This window comes from Takifugu flavidus, chromosome 1 (genome assembly GCF_003711565.1).
Source record: "Takifugu flavidus isolate HTHZ2018 chromosome 1, ASM371156v2, whole genome shotgun sequence".
NCBI classification, from domain to species: Eukaryota; Metazoa; Chordata; class Actinopteri; order Tetraodontiformes; family Tetraodontidae; genus Takifugu; species Takifugu flavidus.
Window position 1 is genome coordinate 10,541,582 of NC_079520.1, and position 12,556 is coordinate 10,554,137.

At 43.7% G+C, this 12,556-nt stretch overlaps 1 protein-coding gene across 1 annotated transcript; it reads right to left on the minus strand.

Moving 5' to 3' along the window:
- Positions 1–1,264: 1,264 nt before the first annotated feature.
- cog3 (component of oligomeric golgi complex 3) lies at positions 1,265–12,492 on the minus strand. The gene is made up of 23 exons (XM_057041046.1): positions 12,277–12,492; positions 11,862–12,008; positions 11,698–11,759; positions 10,456–10,621; positions 10,033–10,107; positions 9,527–9,619; positions 9,208–9,333; positions 9,042–9,122; positions 8,919–8,962; positions 8,688–8,814; positions 7,992–8,083; positions 6,971–7,110; positions 6,615–6,775; positions 5,119–5,221; positions 4,906–5,024; positions 4,705–4,794; positions 4,025–4,145; positions 3,648–3,736; positions 3,382–3,516; positions 3,052–3,127; positions 2,786–2,913; positions 2,255–2,353; positions 1,265–2,144 (listed from the first exon to the last, which is right to left on the minus strand). Exons 1-23 carry the CDS (start codon positions 12,442–12,444, stop codon positions 2,115–2,117), a joined length of 2,472 nt encoding a protein of 823 aa, XP_056897026.1. The 5' UTR covers positions 12,445–12,492; the 3' UTR covers positions 1,265–2,114.
- Positions 12,493–12,556: the final 64 nt, after the last annotated feature.

Below are 12,556 nucleotides of genomic sequence, written 5' to 3' on the forward strand. Positions count from 1 at the left end.
TATAAAGCGTCTTTGTTTTTCCCTCCTCGGAGCATTTCGGAAAACATGAAATCCGGAGTTGGAGATATCCCCCAGATAATGAAGCGCTGCATTCACTTGGTAAAGCAGCTCCCCAGACTCCAGCAGCCTGCCAAGGAGAAACTGAGGAGCGTTCAACAAATCTGGCCAAGGTGCCGAGGAAACGCGCCACTTCTGAACCGCTCCTTTTCCTCACGCAGTCACATTAACTTACACTGTCTCTTGTCTTCACGTGTGAACGTTTGTCAGGCTAAAACCCACATTTTTCAGGATTTTTAACAGCTGAAAGGGCATCAGACTGGCCTGAAGTGCACTGATCTGATAAATCTCCAGCAGCTGATGATTCTCTCTTTGATCGGTGATCAGACAGCCGACTGTACGACCCAGGAGAGCTGCAGAGGTGAGAGTCAGTGCGCAGCGACCGCAGTTAACGCGTTATCGTTCCCATCAGGAAGCCAAAATGACTGAAGTGAAAATAGAGGTTTATATGCCTCATTTTTCTTTTGGCTTATTGAGGAGTTTGAGTTGGACTGAGCAGAAACTGTCGCATTAGCAGCCAAACACAGATGCTGCAACTAAACGAAATCAGATTCAAGCGTTTTGAAGCGTAAAGTGACATTTCCAAAGAGCCCAGGAGGTGAGCAGGTGTCTAAACAGCTGGCTGACTCATATCATACATCATTAATGATCTACTAATATTGAGCGGCCACCCATCAGGACGCTTTGATAGTCTCAAACGTGTGGAAAGGTTACAGTTACAACAGTCCCTGCAACACACAGCTGCAGACTCTCACGCCGCTGAGTTTCGTAGCATCCGGGGAACCGAACCTGCGTTTTGGATTGGACAGTCAAACTGTACACAACAGGTCTCTGGCCGGGAAACCCGGAATCCTGCAGCAAGAAAGCAGCACCGACCACTTCACACACCATTGTACTCTGCATTCTAACTGCTGCTGCTGCAGCCTGGTGTCTGCAGCAGAGGAGGGCAGAGATCAATGTCCTCCTCCAGAACATCCAGTCCCTGATCACCGATCAAAAGGCTGTCAGTCCGCGGAAGGTCAAGACTCTGCACAGTCTCATCTCACAGATGGAAAGACAGCGGCTGCCAATGAAGCAGCAACAGTCTGCCAGCACGACCCCCTAAAGCTGACAATGTCCTTGAACGGCAGTTTCTCATTTGTGTGAAGTGACTCACTTGGAATTTATTCTCAATGACAAAGTGTTTTCAAGAAGTAAAACCCAAGTGCACCATTAACCTTCTTTTAATGACACGGTTCATAAATAGCATAACTGTACATATCATTTTACAGAGGACACAGCAAATGTTACATTGGCGGCGCCCGTCACATTGTGAGGACCCCTGGAAAATGATCTAGAAATTAGTCCACAGTGCAAAATCGCAGATGAATGCTTCTAAAGAGAAGGTACGTTGTGGCTGATCATGGGTCGAATAAAAAAGTATAAAACGCAGGACTTTGCTTCATTTTCTGATCAAACACTGACAGCTGTTATTGGGGTCAGAGGGGAGAGCTGGAGATCAGGCGACAGCCCCCAACCAAATGTTCCGTTTTAAAACTGAAGAATAAAATAGATTTTGCAGTGTTTTCTTCCTTAAATATTTTCTCACCCGCAGCAGATGTCTCTTTATCTAAAGCTTGCTTCCTGGCAATTAGGTACTAAGCTGATGAATGCACCTTTAGTGCTTCTATGTCTGAACACTCCTAATATATTTCACCCCAACACCCTCACATCCTGTGCAAATTGATGTTAAAGAGATCACAAATTGCTCCTGTGAAACAACACAGGATTTCACCCATGGAAGCTCCCCTCACCACAACACCGGTTTTAATTTGCATGGAATAAAATCAAGCCAGGAAACAAATAAACATAGACCTCAGGTCACGATCAATATCTGAACTTCTCCGCACTGGAAGCAAGTCTGATGAGAACCTGTGCACATGGGCGGGACGTCTGATTGTTCTTCTTGTTCTCGGTCCAGCTCTCTCAGTGGCGGTTCTGAGGACTCGGCTCAGCTCCGCAGCTCCTGGTTATGGGTGGACCTCTCACAAGCGAACCCACAGGCCAAAACTGGGACATTACTTATTCACAGACAGCAGGAGGTTAATCTGGAAGAGGCGCACAAAGATGATCAGTGTCTGACTAAAGCTCGTCTCCACAGTATTTTGGTGGATTGTTGGCGTGTTATTAAAATATGCCAGTTTCCTGTGAGCTGTACCTGCTCTGTTGAAGGACAAGCGATGATTTGAAGGTCTTCTCCGCTGTATTCCTCCACAAGCAAGGCGTGCAGTCTCCGGAAAACCTGCTGGATGTTATTCTGCGGCGGGGGGGAAAAATCCCATCCAGTTACTGAGTGCTGGAGGAAAATTAAAGCTAAATTTCCTTCTGGCCTCTGTCCCCTCACTATCTTGTTACCATGTAAACCGCAACAATTTGGTTCTGCCTCATTCAGCTTTCACCTGGCACAATGATGAACAGTACACAGCCAGCACAAAGATTTCTCTATTAGAGTTTAATCACGGATGAAGGGGAAAAGATGGAATCTGTGACAAAGAGTCGGCCCAGGTGCCGAACTGGACCACAGTGATGTAATCTATCGCTTTAATCCCGGCACTGCTTCGATTCCATATTAGACATCTGATCGCACACATGTGAAGCTCAGGCTTTTTCATTTAGGGACGATTCTTTGAGCTGTAACGACGGCTGACTCCTGCGGTGCAGGCTACAGACTGGCCATGCGGCTACCTACCCGAACGGGCTTGAAAAGGATGAACTCGGTGTCTCTGTTGGCTAAGTACAAGGACATGCTCTGTAAAGTGCTTGGCAGCCTGCTCTTCATCACCCGGTAGGTAGCCGTCACTAAATCGTTGATCTTTGCTAAAAAGAGAGACAAAGAAAAAAGTACTGAGGGGAGAAAAAAAAAACAACAACACTGACATGTCCTTTAGCCTTCAGTGGAAAAGTTTTGATGAATTACTGAGCGCCTGCGGCATCGTTTCCAGAGACAAATCTTACCTGGCTGCGCCCAAGGTTGCTGAGCCAGCCTGTACGTGGGGCCGCCTTCAATGGCCATCGTTTTGAGAGCTGCGACCTGAGTGCAGAGACGGTCAGAACAAATCAACTTTGTTGGGAAAAAAACTAAAAGTTTAATTTGCTCTGGTGTCACTGTGAACCCTGAAGAAGAGGTACAGGGGCCTTGATATTTTAATATCAGTTCTAGGTACAAGACTGAGAGAACCGGGTAATAATAGCATAAAAAATATTTCTGCAAAGCATGGGGCCGGAGACAGGTCAGGATCAGCAACTGCATTTAGAGACAGGCTCTGGTTTTGCTCTAATATTCACCCTGGTGAGAAACTCCTCCAGATTTCCCACAAATATCTGAGTCTGCTGCTGGATGAACTGCTCACAGCTGAACTTAAGGTGTCGGTCGACATCCTTCTTTGAGTCAATGTAGTGTTCCTTTATTTCCGGTGTCCCCTGGGGGGCCAGAGAAACAAAAGGCTTTAGTGCTATCAAGTGGCATTTCACTTGAGGCAAGATGCTATCAAAATGTAGAAAAAGTGAATTGTAGGTTTAATAAAATAGTCAAAGGAAAGAAAAAACCCTACCTCCAACAGGAATTCAAGTATGGCGTTGTGACTGTTAAGTCGGAAGAATTTGGGAACAGCCTTAGGGTTCAGGATTTTGAAAGCAGCATCTAAACACAAAAGCAGCCATTACATGTGAGTAGCTGCAGCATTAGAGTGCCCCCTAGTGCCAGAGATGGTAAGTGACCTTGAATGAGATGAGGGCGATAGGAGGGGCAAATCTGCCCTGTGAGCCATCAGTTAATGTACATTATGGTGTTGGATTACACTGTAATTTCCACAATAATTGTTGCCAGTGGTGCATATGACAGACACCACTTGCTTAATGAGCATGACTATGTAATGAGTGCTTTTATAGAGCTCAGCACCAATGCTCCCTCCACCTTTAATTATCTTACCTCGTGTTTTCTTCAGGTCCAGTGAGATTTCCTTGATGGCAAAGTCGGTGTGAAATGGGGCAATCTGTTCACGCATTATCAGCAGGTGCTTGATCAGAAAAAGCTGCCCATCTATTTGTGTCTGTGGGAAGTCACAGCACACTGTTAAAATGGCATCTGCTGAACAGCCAGGCATGAAGGGAAATTAAAAAAAACAGACCCAGAGACAATGAAGAAGAATCACCAATTAATAACTAATTAACAATAGCTGGAAAGGGACAGACTGCTGTGACGAAAAAGGCGCACAACATCATTTGTTGCCCTGCCAGCGGTTAAAACAGAGAAAAAAAGACATTAGCGCGGAATGGAAGAACATCCTGTGAGACTGATGCAGTAGCTTTAATTTGCAGTGCGAGGTCGAGAGAGGCCTGTTGGCAGATAGGCAGCAAGTCTGAAGGTGAGAGTTGCTGATCTGCCTGCCAAATGTAACAAAGCATCTGCTCAAATGAACTTTAAAAGGCATCACAGCTGCTGCGCTTGGAGAAAATATAGCTGAAAGGGTTTTGTTAACGTCTGTTCACATTTATAATGTTTAACAAAGCCACAGGGTCGGCCATTCTGACAACTATAGGGGCCTTTGAAACAGATAAAATAATAAATTTAAAAAAAAAAAAGGCTATAATGAGGAATGTGAGCCAAACCTTGTTTTTAAGGATGACATCTGAAGCTTTAAGCAGGGACTGAATGCAGGCAGATAAGGCTTCTTGAGATAAACCTTGGAAGACTGCTCTCTGGAAGAACACCAATAAGACAAATAAGAACAAGAATGGATAAAAGAAAGTCAACAACTAAACAAGAAATATGAGTGAAATATGAGCGAATGAAATATGAGCAAGACTTACATCCATACATCTGTAAAGTTTAGACAGACAGACCAAGGTCCGCCTCACGGTGGGGTACCACATGCCGTGTAGATCAGCTGGAGAGATCGATGCCTGCAGGCTCGATGCTTCGGTGTTGGCTGCATTAATCACGCAAGAAGGGGGGAAAAAAGACCCCGACATGACAATGTGCAAAAAAGAAATCAGCAAGTGTCACAAGCTGGAAACACAGACCAGCATTACTGCTCCTCCTGCCAGTTGGATCCTCCAGCTGAATGTCAGAAAACGTGGATTCCTGTGACTTCATCTGTTCTTCTTTCAAGCTCTGAGCAATTCTCTATAGGCGATTTAAAAAAAGGGAAAACACAACAAATGCTCAAACAGAGGGAAAGACATGAATGCATCTGAGGAGCTATCAAGAGGCAGCATCTGTGCGAACGCACACATAAACACTCGCGCATGCAAAATATTAGAAAAATGTATGAGAAACCTCAGGACAGAGCAGCAGCATTCAAGATAAAAAATGTACCTGTGGGTTACAATGGAAGCTATCTCAACGTGTAAAGAAGATTAGAAAAGCATCATGCTTAGATTAGTGCTATTATACCAATAGCTTTCTTGTATTGCTACAAAAAGCTCCCAGCCCTCTGCGGAGCTATTGAGAACGCGGAATTCCGTTTGAAATCCTTCCAGCGTCATGATCGCAGACATTTCAGCTGTGCATTGAATGAGATTCATCATTACTTTTATTGATGGACTGACAAATGTCAGGAAGCTCAGACTACACCTGTGAACTTGTGAGCATTTTGTTTTATTTAAGCATTTGGAAGACGTTTCTTTTTCTCTACCAACAGAGGTGGTGCAGCAAATGAGGCCTCTAAGTTGTCACACCGATTTTGTACCAGCCTGGGTGTCGTCGTCTTTATGTTGGCTAACGTCTCCCGTCTCCTGTTCTGAAAGCCTCAGCTCAGGGTTTCTCCAGCTGCCTTCAAATAGACCATGGTGAGACCAGCTCTCAAAATCCTCAGCTTGGCCCTACAGTTTTCTCGAATTTTAGAATTGTTTCTAAGTCTCAGAAAAGATTTAAACCCATTTTTAAAATGTCTGGTTTGAGAAATCCACATAGCACGTGGTCAGCTCTACTCAAGGCTTGTGTTTGATATTATCAGTCAGTTTTGTTGGCCCTCACAGCAGCCTTTGACACGATCGGTCGGCCCTTGTTTCCCACCTGGTTGATGATGTTTGCACCTTCCAGTGGTTAAGATCCTTCCTACCCAGCAGAACGTTCCTGTTGTGTTTATCTCTCCCCCCCTAAAGCCCCTTTCACTTGTGGAGTGCAGCAGGGTCCTATTCTCAGGCCTGTGCTCTTTTCTTTGTACTGGCATCCTCTTGGGTCAATTACTACCACACATAAACTGAGCTCCCATCCTCTGGCTGCTGGTCATAACAGCTGTGTATGACAGAGCCATACAGCGTTCTGCCAAGTTTCTACGCGCACATGTTGAGCTCGTCCTCTCCCATGGAGATCAGGAGCACAGTTCACGCTTTTATTTCTCTTGTCACGTTTCCAATTTTAAAAAATGTTGCTGCCCTTCTTCTAATTAATAACTGCATCATCTATTCTCTCTGATGGTTTCCAGTCATTAATTTAAGAGTTTTTTTAAAACTCTTTTTCCAAGCACTGACTGATTTTAGAAGTTTAAGGAATTAAAACAAACAAACACACACACCTCCATCATCTCCAGTTTCTCAGGATATGCCAGATCTCCTGGAGCTGGTTTGTAGCCTAAGATATCGGTCTGGATGTAAATGTGCGTCCTGTAGACCAGCCTCTCCTGGACATCCTCCAGCATCTGCTTCACCACGGCGTCAAAGGCCCCCAACTGAGCAGCTGCACACAGATGCACCCACAGGTCAGTGTGGAGTCAAGCTACCAAAAATTTAAGACTAACTTAACATAATCAAAAGCCCACTTTGTTGGACATAAATCAGAGCAGAGGATTTTCAAGTGATAATTCTGACAGAAGTTTCCGAGCACAAAAGACACAAGTGAAAAGCTTAGAGGGAAAAAACGGCTGCAACACACCGTTGTTTTGAACGTGGTCTTCCAACATCTCGTTCTTCAGGATGCTGCAGAGCTCTGACAGAGTTTCCAGGTGGATGATGTGGATGATTAAAGGCCGGAGGACATCATACAGGGATAAACACAGCTTCTCTAACAGCTCGCTGTAGGAGATGAAACACCGTTTCACTTCTTTGTACATCTGAAAGGGCTAAAATTACATTTTCTTTTCATTTGGGCCTTTAGGTTTTCCAGGAGAGTTAGCGGAAAGGGTTGCATCTAAAAACCATTAACCAAAATATCAAAATGTGTTTGAGCAAGTACAAAGGTAGAAATCTGCTGACTGGGCAACGAGCCAATCAAATTCACAAAAATATATTAAAATTGCTTGGTCTTGTCTTTCTTCAGCTAAACTGTAACTGGCGGCATTAGATCAGTATGGGGGTGGCTAATAACACCTGAACTTAATTTCAGCTCTCGGAATTAAATTCTAACATTTCTGATCTTAAGCCAAAAACTCTATTTAACTTGCATTACTAAAAATAGACATGGACAATAGATGCTGTACAGTTTTCTCAATCCCAAACAGATGCAAACAAGTTGGTGTTGAGTAAATAACGAACTGGATTGGTGAAAACCTGATTTCATGTAGGAGCACAAATCCAGATTCAAACCACCACTGGAGGAGGATTTGAATTAGATTAGCATCTGATTTCCACATGGGACTTCAGTGTTGACACACCTGACAGGTCTAGTGGCCCGTAGCGTGTAGCATGACGCGGCGGAGAGGTTGAGAACCACAACTCGAATCCGTGAGTAGAAACTGAAAAAAACTAGCTGGTGCGCATCAATTGTCTGACTGCAAATGCTTGCATGTTGATACACCACGTCACAGCCCGCATCACCAGTGTGCATACTGAAGCCAACGCTGTTACCATGACAACCAATCCAGATCAGGCTCTCAAGTACGCTTCGAGAGACAAATCAGATTTGCTTGCACTGAAAAGAATGCCCGAGTTCTCCCAAACAGACAAATGACACTTACTCCAGTTTGGGTGTAGGTTTGGAGAAGAACTCATGATACAGCTGATGCTCGTCTTGGCACACATGAACCATGAAGGCACAGCCACTGCGTACCTGGGGGAATGAAACCATCCACAGTGTAAATAAGAAAACATCCCCTCAAAAAAAAAAGCAGCGGGGTCTATCGCATCAATCATTAACGAGACGCTGTTTCATTAACAGAAAAATCTGATAGACGCCGATGATGCCTGGTTCATCAAATTCTGACCTTTAATTATTGGACTCCCATCAAGCCAATTAGTGAAGTGTTTTTGCATGCCAACGTGATGTCCAAACCAATTATCAGTACCAAATTACAATCAGTTATTCTCAATATATCAAATTAGCATAAAAATATTGCGACGTGAATTACTGAGCCAACCTTCGGGTCACCTATTTTCATATGCTGGAGGAACACAGCACAGGAGTCACTCGTTTATAGATGAGGTGTGACAGGGAGAAAAACAAGGCTTCACAGCATTTGGCTTTTGACAAAACAGGAGAGGATGGCTGCTGTAAACGAGCACAGATTATACTCATTTATCATCTGTGCAGCTTTGTGTCTGCACCAAGCCCTGCAGAAAATGCCCCAGAGCAAAGATGTCCCGCATGCAGTGAGCTCAAATGTCACCTTACTAAAATTAAAGGGCAGCTGGGCTTTGAACCGCTCGTGCCTTACCAGAGCACAGTGGTCTTTGCTATTTTGGTTGGTCAGGTCTGTAATGGTGGATGTAATGCTAGGACGGAGGAGCTGCTCCCTCTGGTCAAGGTAACAGTGATGGATTTCATCGAGGAGCTGGTGGTATCTGTGAACATCAATAATGGCTACGAATTCATTTCAGCAGGAGAAAACTGTACAACAACTAACCTGAAAGCTGTTTCATTATTCTGAATAAACACCAGGACTTACTGTGGAATCTTCTCTGCTCGCTGCTCTATCTGCTCAATCAATGACTGAAAGCAAACAAAATTAATGTACTATTTTTGCTATCTGTACATAATGTCAGTATATAAAAAGTATTTATACACTCACTCTGACTTTAGGTGCAGCTGCTCTGTATTTAACATAGTATAATGTAAACGCATTGTCTGCGTTGGTCAGGTTCATTGGATCCTGTGGGGACAAAAAGACTACTGTCACTGGACGAGATTAAACACATGAAATGAGCCTGACAAATGGACCTTTGACTTCTGCTTACCCTTTTTATTAACTGGGTCGTGAGGTTTTGCATAGTGTTTGTAATATGGACCTTCATGAAGTGCATGGCTTTAGACAGACACTGCTTAAACTTGGCCAAATAAACGGGATAATCCTTGAAATTGGGCTGCAATTAAAATGGTGAAAATTAAAGAGGTGCAAACATGATAAAAAGAGTAAAACAAGGATGAAAGAGTTCAAAATTCCCATTGGTTTAACTGCAGCTGCATTAATGCGCCAAGGAGAAAAACTGTTCCTTCGTGCAGTGACAAAATTAAATCTGCCAATAATGCTGCCAAAATGTCCCCCAGAAAACTTACATGTGCAGAAACATACTCGATGCAGTCATCCAACTTTGACAACATTGGAATAAAACCTTCCCCGTTTACAGACAAGACTGGCGAGTTCAGTTTCTGCAAAGACAGAGAGAAAACTGGATTCAGAATAAATTCAAAGCGTCAACTATCTATCTCCTGACTGCCTTTATGGTTTAAACATTTCTGCCATTTGGCAAAGTCATCACTGTTTGAAATCTATTCCTTTCACTTCAGATCTAAGCCGGCATAAATTCTGCCAAAGCTGCCGTGCAGATTTTGGCTTTTTCAAAGTTTTAAGCAGCAAAACAACATTTTAAGACACCTTTCCAAATAATTGCAGAAAAGCAATATCAGACATTCAACCGAGAAGAATTGTGATTCTTGATCAAGGATGCAGTTGCTGATCTCAGTAATTCAGATAATGAGTTAATTAGTAATCAGGGAAAGAAGCGCGCATAATGCAAACATTCAATTATGGGGCGTGAAGCTGCTGACAAGAGGGAGCCTACCGTGTTTATGTTTTCCAGCTCATTAAAATATGACAGCTTCTGCTGTATGCTTTCTGCCAGGTCAACCAGCTCTGACTGCAAAGTAAGAACACAACAAACCACTGTCGATACAAAACAGCACCATTTCCATTCGGTTCCGTAAATGGTTCATTTGACATCATTAGTGAACATCAGCTAATGTCTGCAATAATAAATAAATAATGCAGGAGGCCTACAAGCAAACAAACGTTTGAGGAGGCTTTTACCCCTCAGACTGCGTATCTATTCCTGGGACATGTTCCCGTACCAGGACAGCTTGGTGCTGAGTTAGAGAGTGATCCTCACAGATGTGAGTGTGTGTTAAGAACATTCAGCGGCAGGACTATTTAAACTCTTCCTTCTAAGCCGGTTAATTACCAGCCAGCCTAATATCCTGCATCTCACCTGCTCTTTCAGCAACTGTTCACAAGCTTCGTGGAGAGTTCCAGTCTTGTTGGACACAAACAGGTATTGTTTTTGCAGGGAGTCCAAGTGCTCCAGAGCAGCACTGACATCCTTCAGAATTGCATCGCATTGTTCCTGGTAGCAGTACAGATCATCTCTGGTTTTTCTGCAGGAAGGGAGACATATTATCTGTCCCTGTGCACAACCAAACGATGGTGCAGAAACAACTATCTAATGGTCTGTAGTGCAATTCGGCAACATTTCAGCACTGAGCAGAAGACTTTAGTTGCTGTTTTAATGGAGAAATTTCAAGCATAATGTCAGCCTGACTGAAATGAGCAGATGTTCCACCAGCTGTCTAAAGCAAACAGTCAGCTGTGACATCGCTAATTAAAGTGGTCAGACAGACACACACGATTCTAACTGTTCTCTGCCTGTCACGCAGGAAACGCTGATGCGAAACTAGCAAGTTGGGACAAAATAAATGTTACCATTAATAAATATCCTGACTTAGCGATAATAAAAAGAAGGACTTGAAGATATTGAGCTTATGAACTGCTGCTTTTGGCAATGGGTTCCTCCTCAACCAGAAATCTACCTACCAAACCCAAAACTGACACTTTTGTTCATAAGGTGAAGTCAATACAACTGTCAGAAACTGCTGCATTCATGTACACTTACAAGAATATCAACTACATTACATACATTTTGCAATTTTTGCGTGACCCATTTCAAACGTGGGTCCCTGCCGTTAAAACAATCCTCAGAGAGAAATGTATGATACAGAAGAAGCAGGAGAACCTTTAGAGCAGTATGTTGGTGACTGGCACATGAGCAGAATAGCAAAGACTGAGTCATAAAGAACAAGAACTGATAAATGATGAGCAAAACTAAACTGTGTGACAGCAGTAATAAAGCTAATGAGATCCAAGATCCCTTTACGTGGAGCATTTTGTTGTGATCTCTTACACAAAGCGTCTACCCTATCTGTGAACATTTTGAACCCATTAGATGCAAAAGTTGTGTGGAAAAGGGAACACGTGATCAAGATTTGTATGGGACCTCTGGCATGCACACACTAGGAGCTAAGGTGTAAACAGGAATACATAAAAGTGTGTAGATACAAAAATGATGGTATGTAATGAGTCCTTATGCTGAGACGTTCCTCCTCTAAACACATATTGAATGCAGCATGTGACAGGAAAAGTATGAGCTTCATCAAGCGGTGAAACCTAGCCTCACCTGTATTTTACATTTTCATCCTGGTCCATCTTTGTTTGAAGTTTGGCAAACCAGGAAAAAAACTGCAACACAAAAAAATGGTCCTTTAACACTTTGCAGCTTATTGTAGCACGGTAGGTTTGCTTAGATACAAAGATGCTACTTAGAGGAGCCAGCAAATCCACCTGTTGTGCTGTTTCTATCCTGTCATTTTCCATGTTAAGCATCTGGAAGCCTTTGAACAGGATGTCTTCGGTTGATGCGGGCACAGTCGCCGTGAAGGAAGACTGCAATGATCGCGACGAAAGGCTGCACAGGTCCTCAATGGGCAACTGCAAAAGTAACAAGGGCTGTTTGTGTCGGAACCTACACAAGCTTTAACGTAAAGCTAACTGGGTGACTGGATGCGGTGCGAGTTTAAGGGCATGCTCGGTCAGTTGTCACTTCAGCAAAAAAAAAAAAAACTCACTTGAAAAATTGCTAAAATTTTAACTTTGCAAATGTATCGTTTATTTGACAAACCTGTATTGAACTGACGTGCATTAAGTATGTTAGCGATCTTTAGCTAGCTTGCTAACTGGCTATGAAGCCAAATCTTACTTCTGAAGGGATAGAGACTGTTTCAGCTGCGGCTCGGAGCTCCAGGACCGAGTCCATTTGTGTCTCCGTCAGAGGAGCCAGAGCGTCAGTACGGCGGTCCCATAATGACAACTTCTCCCACGTATCTTTATCGGTTTGGTCCAAATGACAAAGCTCTGCGGACGCCATTGCCAGTTCTGCTCCAACGTCAGCAGCAACACGGACACGCTTCCTGTTCCGGGATTGTGGGCGTGGCCACAGTCCACAAACAGCCCGCGTCTGGAGCGCATTTATTTACGCG